Genomic DNA, 19285 nt, shown 5'->3' with positions numbered 1-19285 from the left:
CCATCTCTTATGCTCCTTTGCTCCCAGGCTGACCCTTGGTACTTACCTGAGGGAAGAGCGGCCTCTCATCTCTCTTAAACTTAAGGCAGTTCATAAGAAGTCGTTTCATGGCTTTCGGGCAATTATTAGACACTTTGCTGAAGTCAGGAGAGAGGCAACCACGCCCCACCATAAATATTATCTATAAATAGTATGAGACATTGTGTTATATCACTGCAGGAATATACCATCTCCCTCTGTAATTCCTTCTATCTCTGAAATGGGAGAGGGAGAAAGAGACAGAGTGACAGGAAAGAAAGGGGAGCAAAAGACAAAGAGGGAGAGACAAATACCCCCCACCTTCAAATATCACACAGAGAAAAAAGAAACAAGAACAGGAGAGTGTGACAGATGAGAGCACACATTTCTCATAATACAGTGACAAAGAGACCGAAAGACAGGTGCCGTACAAACTCTGGGTGCTGCATGGAGGTAATAGCACTGGCACAGGAAACTCCTCCTGCTTCCTCCCATCCTAACTCACCTGATCTCTGTTGTTGATATTTGAATAAGGCAGGGTCCCTGTCATCAATTCGTATAACACCACCCCATAGGCATAGCAATCAGACTGGAAGCTATAGGGATTGCTGTCCTGCATGCGGATCACCTCTGGGGCCTATAAGAGGAGGAGATGAGAAGAAGAGCAGAGGGGGTGAGGTGTGCTGCTGAGAGACCCTTTCTCAGTTCCCCAGGATTGTCCTGAAGGAGAGAGTGCATGATGATTGTGGGTAGGGGCAGAGGGCTGATGGTGGTGGTGGGTCCACAGAAATGTATAATTGCTGAGGTGGGAGTGTGTGTGCATGGTAGTGGTCCACAGAAATGGACACTTATGGAGGGGAGAGGAGTGGTAGTCCACAAAAATGGATACTCACCATCCACAATATTGAGCCACTGGGCTGCTCTACCTGCTGGGACCCACTCCAACGGGTTTTCACGGTTGCTAAGCCAAAGTCGCCGATCTTCACAGTCAGCCCCTCATGCAGGAAGATGTCTGTATGATCATAAAGGAGAACACTACAGCGAGGGGAGGAGGTGAAATCTCCACAATAACCAGAACTAGCCCATTGTAGTAGGGCTGCCAATCAGTTTTTCTCACAAAAATTGTAATTACAAGTCCATGGATGCAAATGGAACAATTCCAAGCCTGGCTCAGCCTGTCCCTGATGATCTGGAACTAGTTGACAACCTTACATCAACTGCAGCTATATCACACCACCAGCTAGGCCTTGCTGGAATTCACCTCCATAGCAGTCAAACTCCAACTGCTTAGACCCTGTTGCCATTGTAATAACACTCTCACTTCTTCCACTCAGATGGCTCCTTCTCCTTCACACAAAAGTCACTCTTTCTCTCTTACTGGGCCCCAGATTTCCTCTGGAGTCTTATCTCCTCATACCTTGTAGCTCCATCTTCTGACCCTTTCCCCCATGTTTTCTCATATTCTCTGGGGTTCCTCTTGATGAACCCCTTCCCTCATGTTCTCTCTACTAGGATTCCACCTTCTTCCCCCCCTTCCCCCATATTCTTCCCATTCCCCTGGGCTACCCCCTTCTGTCCCCTTCCCCTATATTCTCCAATATACCTTTCGAGTCTCATCTTCCCTCATTCCCATCACACCCCACTTCCTGCATCCCTTCCTCCATGTTCTTTGTTATCACCTTGTGCATCTTTTCCCCAGTGTTCTCCATTATTTCCTGGGGTTCCACCTTCTGTTTCCCTTTCTCCAGGTTCTCACCTTTCTCTGGGGATCCGACATAAGAAAATTGGTTCTTACCTGTTAATTTTCGTTCCTGTAGTACCAACGGATCAGTCCAGGTTCCTGGGTTAATTCATCCCTGCCAGCAGATGGAGACAAAGAAAAGCCTCACTGACATTAATTAAAAACCCTGGTGCCACCTGCAGTAGCTCAGTATTGATCTGTACCCAAGCTGAAACAACACTATGTGCAATAAACTGACTAAAAACATGTCACATAACTTTCAAAATTTAAGATTACAACAAAGAATGGAAGTTTGCTGAAAGATTATAGCTGAGCGGACGGGTGGGTTCTGGACTGATCCGTCGGTACTACAGGAATGAATTTCTTTTCCCTGTACGTACCCGGATCAGTCCAGACTTCTTGGATGTACCAAAGCTTCCTAGAGAGGGTGGGACCTGGAGAGTCCCGCTCGCAAGACACCTTCACCAAAAGACCTAGAATCGGAAAATCCCAAATCTAATCGGTAATGCCTTGCAAAAAGTATGCAGCGACTTCCAAGTCGCCGCTCTGCAAATCTCCTGTGGAGACACCAACTGACCCTCCGCCCAAGAAGCGGCTTGAGCCCGCTTCGAGTGGGCCCGCAAACCCTCAGGAACTTGACGGCCCTTGAGAATGTACGCCGACCCAATAGCCTCCTTAATCCATCTGGCAATAGTTGCTTTGGAGGCATGGGTACCCCTTCTTTGCACACTCCATAACACAAAAAGATGATCAGACATCCTGAACTCATTAGTAACCTTGAGATAGCAGAGCAAGGTTCTGCGGACATCCAACAGCGTAAGCTCCCTAGCATGCTGCGTAGAATCATCCAAGTCTGTAAAAGCCAGAAGCTCGATAGTCTGATTAACATGAAAGGCAGAGACCACCTTTGAGACAAAGGAGGGAACCGTATGCAACGTAATTCCGGAATCAGATATCTGAAGAAAAGGATCCCTACACGATAAGGCCTGCAACTATGAAATTCTCCTGGCAGAACAAATTGCCACCAGGAACACCACCTTGAGAGTCAAATCCTTAACGGTCGCTCTCCGAATTGGTTCAAATGGAGCATCACACAAGACCCGCAGAACCAGATTAAGGTTCCAAGGAGGACATACTTTCCACACTGGAGGACCAAATTTCTAACTCCCTGAAGAAACCTCTGTACGTCTGGCTGCGACGACAAGGAATAACCCTCAAGCTTGCCTTGTACGCAGGCTAGAGCCGCTACCTGCACTTTGAAGGAATTAAAAGCCAGACCTTTAGCTAAACCCTCTTGTAGAAAAGACAAAACTTGAGAAATCGAGGCCTGAACCGCCTGAATCCCTTGGTCGGTACATCAAGCTTCAAACACTTTCCAGACTCGAACATATGAGAGGGAAGTAGATTGCCACCTGGCTTGTAAAAGTATAGTGATCACCGGTTCTGGATATTCTTTCCACCTCAAGCGACGCCTCTCAAAAGCCAAGCCGCTAGACAAAAGCGATCTGCCTGGTCGGAAAATACGGGACCTTGAGGAAGAAATTCCGGGAGATGACTAAGACGCAACGGACTGTCCACCGCTAGATTGATTAGATCTGCGAACCACGGTTGATGTGGCCATTCTGGAGCCACTAGGAGCACCTCCCCAGGGTGCTTCTCTATTCTGCGCGATACTTTTCCCACCAGAGGCCACGGCGAAAACACATACAGCAAGACTTTCGGAGGCCAAGGCACTACTAGAGTGTCGACTTCCTTGGCCCCGTACTCCCTCCTGCGACTGAAGAACCAAGGAGCTTTCGCATTGAGCCGAGTTGCCATCAAATCGACGTAGGGACGGCCCCACCTCCTCCGGATGAGCCTCATCGCAGACTCTACCAACTCCCACTTGCCAGGACCTAAGGTCTGACGACTGACGAAATCGGCCTGAACGCTGTCGACACCTGCAATATGAGAAAAGCTAGCTGAACCAAGTACCGTTCTGCCCATTGAAACAACTCATGCGCTTTCATCGCCACCCCCTGGCTCTTGGTCCTGCCCTGATGATTGATGTAAGCAACTGTTGTGGTGTTGTCCAACAGAACCCTGACCAAACGACCCTGAACGAGGGGGAGAAAGGTTTGAAGTGCCAGCCACACTGTTCTGGTCTCCAACCAATTGATTGGTCACAAGGCTTCCACAGCTGACCAAGTGCCCTGGGCCGACTGTCGCTCGCACACCGCTCCCCAACCAGAGAGACTGGCATCGGTTGTGAGAACCACCCACTCCGGAACCTCTAGGCTGACTCCACGCTGTAGATTGGAAGACTATAGCCACCATGATAGGCTGTTCTGTGCCGACGCAGCCAGCAAAACTGGTAAATGAAAAGCCTGCGACTGGGGATTCCATTTGTCCAACAGTGCCCTCTGAAATGGACGCATATGCGCGAAGGTCCTCGGTCCCAATTCCAGGGTTGAAGCCATCGAACCCAGCACCTGTAGAAAGTCCCAGGCTCGTGGTATCTTCAACGCCAACAAGCATCGAACTTGAGCCTGTAGTTTGAGTATCCTCTCCTGAGTGAGAAACACCCTGCCTTGGTGCGTGTTGAAACGAGCTCCTAGGTATTCTAGTACCTGGGACAACTCCAAGTGACTCTTCATCCGGTTCACCACCCAGCCGAAAGACTCCAATAGGCGAACAACTTTCCGAACTGACGAGCGGCAGCCTTCCAACGACTTTTACAGAATTAGCCAGTCGTCGAGATAAGGGTGCACCAACACCCCTTCGCATCGGAGAGCTGCCACCACCACCATTACCTTGGTGAAAGTACGGGGGGGCCATCGCTAGACCGAACGGCAGAGCCTGGAATTGGAAATGTTGACCCAGCACCACGAAACGCAGAAACCTCTGATGCTCTGGATGAATTGGGATATGCAAGTATGCCTCAGTCAGATCCAGGGAGGCCAAAATCTCCCGAGAACGGACTGCCGCAATTACCGACCGTAGCGTCTCCATTCGAAACCGTGGAATCTTTAAGGACCGACTTGAGGTCCAGAATGGGTCGAAACATTCCCTCCTTTTTTGTGACAACGAAATAGATGGAGTAACGTACCGGGACCACCGCTCCCAAACCACGCAACTGGCACAAGGTCTCCCGAACCGCCCGATACTTCGCCAAGAACCCGCAAGGGGAGACCAAGAAGAGGTTGCGAACAGGATGTGCAAACTCTAAAGTGTAACCGTCTCTTATCACCGAGAGGACCGACTGATCCTGCGTGATTTTGGTCCACTCCCCATAAAAGTCTGCCAGCCGGCCCCCTATAAAGGGAACAGAGGAGTGGACTGGCTTTGCTTCACTGGGAGGACTTGACCGCTGCTGCTCCCCCTGCCGAGGGAGCTCTAAAAGGTCGTCGCCTGCCGCGAAAGGACTGACACCAATTTGAACCCCGTGGCTGCTGAAAGTCTTTTGTGACTGCGCCCCTACGGGACCCCTGGAAGGACGAGACTGTCAGGCGTCCCTGAAGCGGGACCTGGATTGAAACGCCTGGCGATTCCTTGGCTTGTCCTCCGGCAGCTTATGCACCTTTGTCTCACTCAGTTGCTTGATGAGCTGCTCCAGCTGCTCTCCAAACAAGAGATGACCCTTGAAAGGCAAAGAACCTAACCGGGCCTTAGAAGAAACATCTGCCGCCCAGTGATGGAGCCAAAGTAAACGCTTGGCCGCAACCACTGAACTCATAACCCGCGACAGTGAACACACTAAGTTATACAGCGCATCCGCTACATACACGACCGACGCTTCCACGCGATCTGCCTCTGACGAGTCGGGAGCAGGAGGTGCATCCTGAAAATTCTGCACCCACCTCAGACATGCCAGCTGCATAAAGCCGGAGCACACGGCAGCCCAGAGCCCCAAGGCTGCACTCTCAAAATCCCTTTAAGGTGAAGCTCTAACTTCCAATCCTGGAGATCCTTGAGGGTTGCGGCCCCCTCCACCGGAATCGTAGTCTTCTTTGTTACTGCGGAAACCGCTGCATCCACCTGCGGAAGCGCAAAAAGCTCCAAGGTCTGTTCCAGCAACGGATAGCGCTTGGCCATAGCCCTACCTACCCTCAAACCGGAATCCGGGGAATCCCACTCATATTCAATCAATTGTCGCACCGACCTATGATACGGGAAAGCAGAAAGAGAAGCTCGAAGACTGTCCAGAACGGGGTCCGCCCCATCCAATTCTGGAGCTTCCTGAGAGGGTTTTAAACCCAACTCATCAAGGACTTGCGGCAGCAAAGGTGCCAAATCCTCCCTCCGGAATAAACGTAGAATCTTGGGATCATCCCCTTCCGCCACCGAGGGCATGCCAAAGTGTTCACCTTGATCCGGGTCCGCTTGCGATGAGGAGCCTAGCGCTGCTCCTGCCGGAGGGATCGGACCCTGTAAACCTCCTGTTGCTCCCCCGGAGCTAGACCCCTCGGCATGCTGGCATCCCGCGGCCGTGCGGATCCTGCATTGGAAGCTGAAGGCCGCAGACCTGGGTCCTGAGGAATGGGAGGGAAAGGTGAACCCCTTAAACCCTCCTGCTGTGCCAGATAAGCTTGATGCAGCAGGAGAATAAAATCCGGCGAAAAAGGCCGCGAACCCGGAGGCAAAAAAGGGGGTCTGGGCTCCACCAGGCCTCTGAGGCAAGGGACCTGGCTGATCTGCCTCCCCGGATTCCCCCTGCGCATCGGGGGGACCAGGATGAACCGGGGACAGCCGCGGTGGTGAATCCCCTTCCCCCTCCAAAAATGGCGGCGTGCGGGAATCAGACGCCAAAATGGCCACCGCCCCCCCCTTCGACGAAGCCGGCAGCTCCGGGGACCTCGGGAGGCTGTAAAAATGGCCCGACCGCGGTAGCCGTGCGCCTACAAAGGTGACGGCATTTTGAAACCCCCAGGAGGAGAGAGGGCCCTTCTCCCCCCAATACACAGCCCCGACTGGCTGAGCCGCACTGGGACCACTCCATACACGCGGCATGCCAAGCCGCGAACCATGCTGCAAGAAGCTGAGAAACAAAAATAAAGCTAAAAATAAAAATCTAAAAATCGGCACGACCCGCAGTGGGGGGAGCGATCGCCTGGGAGCCTTACCCTTCAGCCGACTTCCTCTTCCTTGACAAAACTTTTTTTTTTTTTTTAAACTTTAAATAAGTTAAAAAAAGAGAACAGAAGCAGAGAGATTCCCTCCTAAGCTGAGAGGAGCTGTCCAGCACAAATCAGCTTTTTAAACAAGGAGAGAATCCCCTGACCAGAAAAAGGAGAAGGGTTGTAAGCCGCACGGCCGGCCTTGTGAGGGGAGACATCTGGACCACCAGATGTACACCCCACGGTACCAAATTGGACCTTAACTGGTCCACCTCAACTGAACAAGAAAAGGTTCCTCAAGGAACCCATTCCCTGGGAGGAAGGCTCACCCGAAAGAGAAAACATTTAGAAAGAAAAAACAGCAAGGGTAAAAAGAAAAGCCCTGCAGGTTAATGCACCAGCCATCTGCTGGAGACAGAGAAATACTGAGTTACTGCAGATGGTACCAGGGTTTTTAAGCAGTGTCAGCAAGGCTTTTCTCTGTCTCCATCTGCTGGCAGAGATGAATTAACCCAGGAGTCTGGACTCCATCAAACCCAGCATCCTCTCTCCAACAGTGGACAATCCAGGTTATAAGTACCTAGCAAGTACTCAAAAACTAAGTCTATTTCATGCCTTGAGCCCCACCTTCTGCCCTCTCCCTCATATTCTCATTTCCTCTGGGCCTATCTCTCTGACTACCCTCTTTCCCTAGTCCCCCATTTTTCTTCCTTCCTTCTGTCCTGTGGATGTAAGAAGGATACTGTTGGATTTTAGATCCCGGTGGATTATATTCTTAGCATGAAGATAACTGGAACAGAGGAAAGAAGAGGAGGGGAATGATTACTGTATGACACAAGAGAAGCAAAACACCAGAGCAGACTATACGCACCAGTTTACTAGGGCCAGGATGAGCCAATGGATCAGCCTTTCTCTAATGGCCTGGAGTTGTCTAATGACTCTATGAAGCACTGACCTCAATCACTAAATCTGAACTAGAGGAGGAGGCAGCAGAGGGACAAAGAGACTGACAGAGAATGAAAGGGAGGAAGGGTGGTAGAAGAGAAGGGCAGAAAAATAATGAAAGGGAAAAAGAAGAGTGAAAAAGGGAGGGAAGCAAGCTGAGAGAATGAGAGACAGGACAAAAAGGTGAAAGAGGAAGAGAGAAAGAGTGCAAAAGAAACAGGGTGGTGAACAGAATGAAGAGCGTGATGGTGATAGAAGTAAGGGGCTCACTCCATGACATCCAAAGACAAGGGGAGATGAAGAGAGACTTGAGGGAGGGGATGAGGAGGGGTGGCAGCAGAGAATTGGACAAGAGGAGAGGTGGCTGTGGGTGAAGAGAGGCTAGGAAGGCACGGGAAGAGGGGAGAGGAAAGATGCCTGGAAATGAGGAGGTGGCAGCAGGGCACAAGATAAGGAGAAAGAAGAGATGACTGAGGTGGGGAAGTGACAGCTGAGTGGAGGAGGAAAGGGAGAGGAAAGATAGATGGGGTGAAAAGGATACTGAGGGTACTGGAAGGCAGGGAGAACAGGTGAGTGGGGATGAGACAAGAGGAGAAGTGACTTAGGAGCCAGGAAGGGGGAGAGGAGGAATGGCTGGAGATGGAGAAAGTGCAACAGTGTGTGGGGAAAGAGGGAGAAGAGACCTTCAAAAGGATATAAACAAGATGGAATCAGGCCAGAGAGTGACTACAAAAAATGGTCAATGGCAACATATGGGTACAGATTTAAAGATCTAAACATGTATGCCCTAGAGGAAAGGTGGAGCAAGGGAGATAAAATAGAGACAGTTAAATGCCTCCAAGGTATCAATGCACAGGAGGCGAGCCTCTTTCAATGAAAAGGAGGTTCTAGAACAAGTAGTCATAAGATAAAGGTAAAAGGGAATAGACTCAAGAGTAATCTAAGGAAATATTTCTTTACAGAATGGATAGTAAATGCATGGAACATTCTCCCAATGGAGGTGGTGGAAGCAATGACAATATCTGATTTCAAGTTAGCATGGGATATGCACGGGGGATCTCTGAGGGAGAGGTAGGATTTGTAGAGCTGAGTACTTGGTGTGGATGGGAAGACTGGATAGGCCATATGGTCTTTTTCTGCTGTTAAGTTTCTATGTTTCAGAACAGGGCACGGTACTCACTCCATGCCCTGTGCGGTCTGCCGGGCGATGTCAATGAGCTGGAACATGTCGAACTTTGTCTCGGTCACATGCAGGTGGCGGTATAGGCTACTGCCCTCACACCACTGAGTGATGATGGCGAAGTTTGGCTTGGTCATGAAGCCCATGAAGAGTAAGATGTTCACATGCCGTGTCTTCCTGCCATGACACCACATGGAGACCAGTCAAAGGGGGAACAGGAACTAGTTAGTATCTCTTCTTTCTCCATCTCTCCCTCCCCACCTCTCTCGTCCTGTACCTTAGCACCTGCATCTCATTCTTGAAGGCCTGGATCTGTTCCGGAGTGGGACTGGTAACTTTCAGGATCTTGATGGCCACATCCCCATGCCATTTGCCCTTGTAGACAGTCCCGAAGGAGCCTGTTCCGATCCTCTTCATCACCAACACCTCACTGCTGTGCACCTCCCAGTAATAGCCTGAGTCCCGGTACCCCAACTGCTTCTGGGGGTGAAAAGAGACAAGAAAGTCTGACAGGGAAAGGGGGGAAAGAGACACAAAGGGATGAGGAGAGGCTCCCCTGGGGTACTCTCCTACACAAACATACAAACAGGGAGAGAGAGTCAGACAAAGAGAGACAGTGAGCGAGATGCACAGAGACACGGAAACAGAAACACAGACTAGAAGGCAGTCCTTACCACTTTCTTTTTGTCATCGGAGGTGGAGGGCTTGCGATCCTTGGAGGGCTCAGAGGGGGATTTAAGATGTGGAGATTTCCTGCCTGGAGAGACACTGGCTGTGGTGGCTCGGGGGGTACTGTCTCCCACTGCGATGGCAAAGAGAAAGACAGTATGAGACAGACAAGGAGAGGGAGCCAGAGAGAGAGAAAGAAAGAAATACACAGGCTGAGAGAGAGAACAAATGAGAGATGGAGAGTGAGAGATGGGGAGAGAAAGGTAGAAAGAGACAGAAGAAATAAGAAAGACAGAAATAGACAGGGAGCAAAACAATGAGAGGGAATGAGAAAGACAGTATTAAAGGCAGAGCGAGAGACAGAAACAGAAGAGAGAACTCCAAAAGGAAGCCACAAAATAAGAGATAGTTATAGCGACATCTCACCCATTGCGGTAGGACCTCTCAGTGCATGCTGGAAATAAAAGTAAAAGGGGAACAGTTAGGGAGCTGGACACCATCTCCAAACTTGCCCTCCATCCCTGTGCTTTCTATTGTACTATATCCTAAGGTGGGAGAAGGAGAGGCCTACAGATGCTGGGCTGAGGGTCAGAGAGATAAGGAAGTTGGTTCTTACTTGCTAATTTTCTTTCTTGGAATACCACAGATAAGTCCAGACAAGTGGGTTTTGCATCCCTATCAGTAGAAGAAGGCAGAGAATAAAAGCTTTTCAGGCACTGCTGCATAACTGAGAGTGCCACCTCCAGTCCCTCAGTAGTGACCTGTACCCAAGCCAAAGTAGCGTGAAACTTTCAAACTCAAATCAAACTTTCCCCTCTACGGTGAACAAAAAACCCAGGGTTGGAGCTCCTTGAACAAAAGCCCTCACATTTAACAAAGGAACCAAAAAACCCTTCAGTCATATAGGTTCAATATATAAACACTTAGTAAGCTTTGCATTAATAAGTAATTGCAACAATAACGGTCCTTTCGAAACTAAGGGGATGAGCTTCTGGACTGATCTGTGGTATTCCAGGAACGAAAATCAGCAGGTAAGAACCAATTTTCCTTTCGTGTTCATACCCCACATCAGTCCAGACAAGAGGGATGTACCCAAGCTCCCCTACACTGAGCAGGAACACAAAAGACCAGTCTGCAACAGACCTTCATCAAATGTAGCCTTTTGCGGCGCCCGAACAACCAATCAGTAATATCTGGTGAAAGTGTGAAGACCATATTGCAGTCGTATAGATCTCCTGAGGCGACACCAACTGACACTCCACCCAGGAGGCTGCTTGTGCCCTAGCAGAATGTGCCTGCAATCTCTCTGGGGCTGTCTGGCCTTTACAGAGTTAGGCTGAAAAAATAGTGTCCTTTAACCAATGAGCAATTTGGTTTTAGACACCTTACTTCCTTTCTTTGCTCCACTGAACAAGACAAACAGATGATCTGATTAACGAAAACTGTTAGTGAGCTTAAGATAAGAACATAAGAACATGCCATACTGAGTCAGACCAAGGGTCCATCAAACCCAGCATCCTGTTTCCAACAGTGGCCAATCTAGAACCTGGCAAGTACCCAAAAACTAAGTCTATCCCATGCTACTGATGCTAGTAATAGCAGTGGCTATTTTCTAAGTCAAATTAATTAATAGCAGGTAATGGACTTCTCCTCCAAGAACTTATCCAAATCTTTTTTAAACCCAGCTACACTAACTGCAACAGAGTCCGTCGAACAGCCAATAAGTGAAGTTCTCTCACATGCGGTTCCTTCGATGATAAATTCGGAAACACAGGAAGCTCCACTGTCTGGTTGAGATGGAATGAGGAGATGACTTTCGGTAAAAATGAGGATACTGTACGCAAAGACACCCTGTCATCCGAAATTCGCAGGAAAGGATCTATACAGGACAAACATTGAAGCTCTGAAATCCACCTGGCCGAACAAATCACACCAGAAAGACAGACTTCAAGGTGAGGTCCTTCAACGATGCCCTCCACAAAGGCTCAAATGGAGGACCACATAGGACCCACAGAACCAAGTTAAGGTTCCACTCCGGACACATTCTATGAATCGGCGGGCGCAAATGTTTGACCCTCTTCAGGAAACAGATGAATCCAGATGAAACGCCAGTGACCTCCCCTGCAGCTTGTCTCTAAGTCATCCCAAGGCTGCCACTTGTACCTGAAGCGAATTATAGGTCAGTCCTTTTGTCAAGCCTTGCTGTAAAAAGGCCAAAATCTGAGGCATGTCCACCCGCAAAGGCTCCAGACCTTCCTCCAAGCACCAGGACTCAAATGCTCTCCATACCTGGACATAAGCCAGAAAAGTGGAAAGCATCTGTTGCGTCCGTCGGTCGCAGACGGCTGCAACCGCTCTGCCTTACCTCTTTTCTTCCTTTTTCTCTCTCCTTGGGCCGGTGCCGAGTGCCGAGGGTCTTGGCGTCTCCAACCTAGCATGGGCGTGCCAGTCCGCCATGCTCACTCCTGTGGCCTCCTAGGGCGCGAGCGCGCACATCTCCTACGCTCAAATACACGACAAGGCGGGAACCTCGGGGGCGGCCCCACTGCATGATGTCAATACCTCCGGGTAAATCAAGCCTCCACTTCGTTACCACCTTTGAGTTAGCAAGGACTTCGGTTTAGCTACTCTGACCGCTCTAAGCGGCACGCTTAGACGCCGCTTTCACTCCAAGGGCCTTGCTCCTCTAGAAGCTCTAGACACCCCCTCCTCGTGGGTCTTTTGCTTCCAACTACCCTTTGGGGCCTCTACTACTAAGACAACCGCTCCTCAGGGGTCTTTCTCTCTCCTCGAGGGCCTACCAGCCTATGTATCCTGCACTACGGACCTTCGGTCCCACCATTTCATCATCAGGAAGACGCCTACATTCCTGTGAGTACCTCTATGATCCAGTGATCCAGCTCCACCCACCAGCTGTGGCGTTACCCGCACTGCGGGCTCCCGTCTATCGTGAACATCTGGGTGAGATTATACATCCGAGCTTGTTGAACGTATTGGCACCTCATGGATCAGTGCCTTACCTTCCTGCTTACATCATCTATCTACAGCAGTACAATAAAAGCCCTCCATCCATACTGAGTCTGCTATCTGAGTTCAGCCTATCGCTGTGGTTCCCCATGGGGCCCCTCCCTGTGGGCGGAGTCATCACCACAGCGACCAAGGGTCCACAATGCCACAAACAAAACAGCATCCTAGCCTGAAGCAAAGTAGCAATAACTGATACAGAGTACCCTTTCAATTGTAAACACTGCCTCTCAAAAGCCAAACTGCGAGACAAAAGTGATCTGACCAATCTGAGAAGATGGGCCCTTGTCGAAGTAACCCCTGCAGATAACCCAATCTGATGGGGCCGTCGATTGTGAGATGAACCAGATCCGCAAATCAGGGGTGTCACGACCACTCCGGAGCCACCAGAACTACCCTTCCTGGCTGCCACTCTATATGACACAATACATGGCCTATGAGAGGCCATAGAGGAAACATGTACAGCAGTATCCCCAATGGCCAAGGAAGATCCAGAGTGTCGATCACCTCAGATCCGACCTACCATCTGCAACTGAAAAAAAGAGCCGCATTGGCATTGCCTTGTGACGTCATCAGATCCACCTGGGGACTGCCTCACCTGGCTCGAATGAGGTCTAAGATCTCTGCAAACAACTCCCATTCCCCTGGGACCAACTGCTGCCTGCTGAGATAATCCGCCTGCATACTGTCCCACTCTGGCGACATGTGATGCCGCTACTCCATCCAGATACTGTTTTGTCCAGACAAACAGCTCCTGGAGCTCCAGAGCCACACAGCGACTTTTCGTCCCATCCTGACTATTGATATACGCCACTGTCCTTGCATTTTACGAGAAAACTCTCACCATCCATCCTCGAACCTGTGGAAGGAAACACAGCACCCTGTGAACCGCTCTCGTTTCCAAACGATTGATAGACCAGGACGCTTACTTTGGCAACCACAGACCTTGAGCCTTCTGCCCTTGACAGACCATCCCTCAACCTCTGAGGCTGGCATCTGTGATCACCACCACCCAATCCAGAGTCTCTATATCCACCCCATTTTCCAAACTGTGGCAAGATAGCCACGGGTGACTGGATCTGGAATGCCCCTGCAGCGATAAAGGCAGCTGAAACTCCTCTGGCACAGATTCCAACAGGACAAAAGCAGCCTCTGGAGTGGACACATCTGAGCAAATGCCCATGGCACCAAATCTATGGATGCCATAGAGCCAGTTGTCCAGATAAGGGTAGACTAGAATTCCCTCCTTTCTCAAAGCCGCAGCCACCACCACCATCACTTTCCTGAAAGTCCACAGTGCTATTGTTAACCCAAAAGGGAGAGCCTGAAACTAGAAATGCTGCCCTAACACCATGGACTATAGAAATTTCTGATGCTTTGAGCATATGGGAATATGTAGATAGACCTCTGTCAAATCCAATGATGTCAGAAACTCTCCTCTGCAGACTACTATCATTTTCTGCAATGTCTCCATAAGAAAACATGGAACTCTCTACCTCATTGACCTTCTGGAGATCCAGAATGGGCCAAAAAGTGCCCTCCTTCTTGGGAACCACAAAATAAATCGAGTACCTTCCTAGAGTCTGCTCCATCAGCAGCACTGGCACAATCGTATCTAGCTTTTGTAACCATTGCAACATATCCCAAACTACCTCTCGCTTGCCTCTGGACTCACAATGGGACATGATAAAGGCCTCTCTGATCGGGCAAGAAAATTCTAAAGTGTAATCGTCTCTTAACACCTCTAGGATCCATTGGTCTGACATGATCTTGGCCTACTCCTCGTAAAAGTGGGTTAATCTTCCACCTACGGCTTCTATGGAAGAGTGGACTATCCTGACTTCATTGCGAGGACTTTCCTCCTCTGGTCCCCTGACCAGAACTATCCCTGGGGGACTGCAGGAGCCCCAAAAGGACTTCTCAAGCCTTGCTTCTGATCTGAAGCTGAAGAACTCTTGCCGGAACGAACCCTCCTCATATCCCAGAAGCGGGAATGGGACGGAAAGGTTTTCTTGCCACTCTTCTTATCTTCTGGCAACCTATTCCCCTTTGACTCTCACAAATGCTTCATCAACTGTTCCAGGTCTTCCCTGAACAACAGTTTTCCCTTAAGCGGTGATTACACAATTGTGACTTGGACCACACATCTGCTGACCAATTATGCAACCACAGGAGTTTCCGTGCTGCTACTGCTAAGACCATGCTCCTGGCAGATGTCTGAACCAAATCATACAGCGCATCTGCCTCATAGACCACCCTGGCTTTCAACCGTGCTGCCTGCTTGGAATTGCCCGCTGGGGTAGATTCCTTTTCTTGATTCCTCTGCACCCAGCGTAAACAGGCCCTTTGCATCAGGCTACCACAGATCGCTGCTCAAAGACTCAAGGCCAAGACCACAAACATCCATTTTAACTCAATCTCCAGCTTTTGGTCCTAAATATCCTTCAGCGCGGCCAACCCTGCCACTGGGATGGTCATCTTCTTGGTCACTGCCAAGGCCGAAGCATCCACCTTAGGAAGCAACAAAAGCTCCAAGTTCTCCTCCATCAAAGGGTACAACTTTGCCATTGCCCTGCCAACCTTGAGGCCCATCTCAGGAGTGTCCCACTCCCGTTCACCAAATTCTTCACATTTTTGGCAATGGAAAGGCCATTGGCGGTTCCTGTAATCCTTCCAGAATCGGGTCCACCCGCTCATTATAAGATTCTTCCTGGGTGACTTCGATTCTTAGCTTCCAGAACCTGGGGAATAAGAAGCTGCAACTCCTCCTTCAGGAATAAATGGACTACCCTCGGGTTATCCCCATCTGTGCTCGGAACCTTCTCCAGGTCAGATAAGTCCTTCCTCGCATCTGGATTGGCATCCAATCGGCATTCACGGGGCCATCCCCAAGATCATCCCCAGGATCCTTTTGCAGATCATCCAAGTCTTCTGAATCCCTAAAGTCACCTTTGTCCTTTCTCGAAGGATGTCCAATACCTAGGTGGCAGAGCAGGACCCCCGACCCTCCGGACAGGATCACCTTATAAATCTTAAAGGGATGTTGTGGCTTCCAGGCCAGGGCTGTTTCCCTCCTGCTCCCCTCTTGGTCAAAGGAAAATTAGTTTCTTACCTGATAATTTTCGTTCCTGTAGTACCAAGGATCAGTCCAGGACACCTGGGTTGTGACTCCGCACCAGTAGATGGAGACAGACTAAAACTTGTGGGCGGAGCCATATATAAGCCCCTGTGCCAGTCACAGCCCCTCAGTCATACGTAATGTCAAAGTAGAAAGCAATAAGGCAACCATAGCCAACTAGCAACACGCTACATAAATGGAAACAATACCAACCCCTACGGGAACCAAACTCCCCAACCGGGAGAGCGAACAAACAAGCGGATAGCTTTAATCTTGAAGAACCCTGAGCGGACTCTCCGTTAGGTTAGCGTAGCACTGCGGGCGGGATCCTGGACTGATCCTTGGTACTACAGGAACGAAAATTATCAGGTAAGAAACTAATTTTCCTTTCCCTGTACGTACCAGGATCAGTCCAGGACACCTGGGAAGTACCAGAGCTAAGTTACCGAGGGTGGGAAGCAGAGAGTCCCGCTCGGAGTACCCTCTCTCTAAACCCTCTGGCCTCAGTAGCCTGAACCTCCAACCGATAATGTATGATGAAGGTATGCAACGACTTCCAGGTAGCCACCCTGCAAATCCGTTGAGGCGAGACCTGAGAAGAATCCGCCCAAGACGCAGTGGAAGACCGCGTCGGATGAGCCTTGAGACCCTCGTGCGGAGGATTTCCCCCGCACTACGTACGCTGAGCCACTGGCCTCCGTGATCCAACGGGCGATCGCTGTGCGAGACGCCGCAGAACCATTCTTTGGGCCCGAAGGTCCTCCGCACATCCAGTTTTCGCAACTCTTTTGATCTCGGGTCCGAAGACTCCCCGACCGCGAAAACGGGAGCTCCACTGATCGATTCAAGTGAAAGCCGACACTACTGTAGGCAGAAAGAACGAACAGTCCGTCAGGAAACCCCTACGGCAGAGATCCGCAAAAAAATGGCTCCCTACATGAACATGCCTGTACTTCCGAGACACGGCGTGCTGAAGCCATCGCCGCCAGGAATACGTTCTACAAAGTAAGATCTTGGACTGTAGCGCGCTTCAAGGGCTCAAACAGTGCCGAGCCTAAGGCGGAAAGAACCCAGTTGAGGTTCCAAGCCGGACAAGGTGAACGCAAGGGAGGACGGAGGCGATTAGCCCCCCCCCCCCCCCCGCAGGAAACGGGAGATATCCGGGTGAAGAGTCAGGGAGCTCCCCGGATCTTTCCCCGCAACCAACCAAGCACCACCACCTGGACCCGTAGCGAACTGCACGCGAAGCCTGTGGCCAGCCCGGCCAGGAGAAAAGCCAGAATATCGGAAACGGCAGCGGCAGCGGGGTCCAAACCCCACTCAACACACCATTCCTCAAAGATTATCCATACCCGGACATACACCAGGGACGTAGACTGCACCTCCACAGCGTAGCCATGACCGCGTCCGAGGGACCTTTTCTCCTCAACTGATTCCTGTCAAAAGCCATGCCGCGAGACAGAAGTGATCCGCTTCCTCCAAACAGACAGGGCCCTGCTGAAGCAGCCCCGCGAACCCCTGGAGACGAAGGGGAGCCGCCCCCGACAACTGGAGGAGGTCTGCGAACCACGGGCGGCGCGTCCACTCCGGTGCCACCAGGATTGCAATTCTATGCGCCGCAGAAGCTTGCCGATCATGGGCCATGGGGAAACACGTACAGCCGGACATCCGTCGGCCAGGGAGTACCAATGCGTCGACGCCTTCTGTTCCCCTTTCTCGACGCCGACTGTAAAATCGCGGAGCCTTCGCGTTGTGCCACGTGGCCCTCAGATTCATGTGGGGAACCCCCCCCACTTCCTGCAGATGAGGAGAAACGCTTCGTCCGCCAGCTCCCACTCTCCGGGATCCAGGCGGTGACGGCTGAGATAATCTGCCTGGACGTTGTCGACCCCGGCAATATGAGACGCCGCGATCTTGCTGCGGTTTCGTTCCGACCAGGCCAGCAAGGACTGCGCCTCCTGCGCCACCAGCGGACTTCTTGTCCCGACTTGGCGATTGATGTAGACCACTGTAGTCGCATTGTCCGAAAGAACTCGGACCGCCTTTCCCATAGCACCGGTAGGAAGGCTTGAAGAGTCAGACGGACCACTCTGGTCTCCCGACGGTTGATAGGCCACCGGGCTTGCGACTCTGACCAAAGCCCCTGCACCGATGTCCCTAGGCAAACTGCTCCCCAGCCGGAGAGACTGGCATCCGTGGTCACCACCGTCCACCTGGGCACCAGAAGGGACACTCCACAGGACAGAAGACTGGGATCCAGCCACCAGAGTAGGCTGGACCTCGCCTGGCCCGCGAGTGGGAGCGGTAGGTAGAAATCCTCGGAAACCAGCTTCCAGCGGGATAGTAACGAGGACTGCAAGGACCGCAGGTGAGCGAAAGCCCAGGGTAACAACGCGAGCGTTGAAGCCATCAATCCCAGAATTGTCCAGTAATCACACACCCGCGGGCGGCTGAGATATAACCAACGCCGCACTAGAGATTGCAGCTTGCATATCCGATCTTGAGATAGGACCACCTAGCCCCGCTTCATGACGAATACGGCTCCCATATATACCAAGGATTGAGTGGGAGTCAGTTGACTCTTGTTGTAGTTGACCACCCAGCCCAGGGACTGCCAGAGCTGTAGGACCCTGGCCACCGCCCGCCGACACTGATCCTCTGGCTTCGCCCGGACCAACCAATCGTCCAGGTAAGGATGAACCGGGAGACCTTCCTGACGGAGCTGCGCTGCCACTACCACCATCACTGTCGTGAATGTCCGAGGAGCGGTCGCGAGCCCAAAAAAGGGAGCGCTCGAAATTGGTAGTGCCTTCTTAGAATGCAGAACCTTAGGAACCGCTGGCACGATGGCTGGATGCCCACGTGAAGGTACGCTTTTGTGAGATCTGGGAACGCCAGAAATTCGCCCGGACGCACCGACGCAATCACCGAGCGAATAGTCACCATTTGGAAGTGGGGAACACGAAGGCATCTATTTACCCCTGTTAGATCCAGGCTTGGCCATGACGTGCCGTCGTTCTTGGGAACCACGAATGAAATGGAGTACCTGCCCCTGCCCCGCTGATCGACAGGGACGGGGAAATGGCCCCCAGCTTGCCAATCATCGGATGGTGTCCAGCACCACCGCCCTTTTCTTGGGGTCCTTGCAGAGTGAGACCAGAAACTTGTCCGCTGGGATGCGAGCAAAATCTAACTCGTAGCTGTGTCTTATCCTGTTGAGGACCCACTGGTCCGACTTCACTTTGGTCCATTCCTCGAAAAATAAAGGTAACCACGCTCCCACATGTGGAATGACGTGCTGCAGGCGCGGCAAGGGATGGACCATCCGAACTTCATTGCGAAGCCTCGTGTCCCCCAAAAGGACTGCTACCACTGAAGGTTCCGAGAGGAAGACGGCCTATACGAAGAGCCGGTGGATCTTTGAGGGCGCGATTTCCTGGGCCCCCGAAGCCTCATCCAATTCCTTGCCAAACAGCAATTTCCCCATGAAAAGC

General features: G+C 51.2%; 1 protein-coding gene across 4 annotated transcripts in view; it reads right to left on the bottom strand.

The window, feature by feature from the left end:
* Positions 1–19285, bottom strand: part of ARAF (A-Raf proto-oncogene, serine/threonine kinase) — a 104497-nt gene that overhangs the window by 10632 nt on the left and 74580 nt on the right. For all 4 annotated transcript variants that reach the window (XM_029611747.1, XM_029611767.1, XM_029611756.1 and 1 more), the window contains 8 exons: positions 10076–10103; positions 9655–9782; positions 9258–9460; positions 8981–9157; positions 7599–7645; positions 912–1030; positions 524–655; positions 47–181 (listed from right to left, as the gene is read on the bottom strand). In XM_029611747.1, the coding sequence (XP_029467607.1) occupies positions 47–181; positions 524–655; positions 912–1030; positions 7599–7645; positions 8981–9157; positions 9258–9460; positions 9655–9782; positions 10076–10103 (969 nt within the window). The remainder of the gene's footprint in view (positions 1–46; positions 182–523; positions 656–911; positions 1031–7598; positions 7646–8980; positions 9158–9257; positions 9461–9654; positions 9783–10075; positions 10104–19285) is intronic.

This window comes from Rhinatrema bivittatum, chromosome 1 (assembly GCF_901001135.1).
Source record: "Rhinatrema bivittatum chromosome 1, aRhiBiv1.1, whole genome shotgun sequence".
Classification (NCBI taxonomy): domain Eukaryota; kingdom Metazoa; phylum Chordata; class Amphibia; order Gymnophiona; family Rhinatrematidae; genus Rhinatrema; species Rhinatrema bivittatum.
Note: the sequence above shows the minus strand (reverse complement) of the source record. Positions and strands in the feature narration are given on the sequence as shown.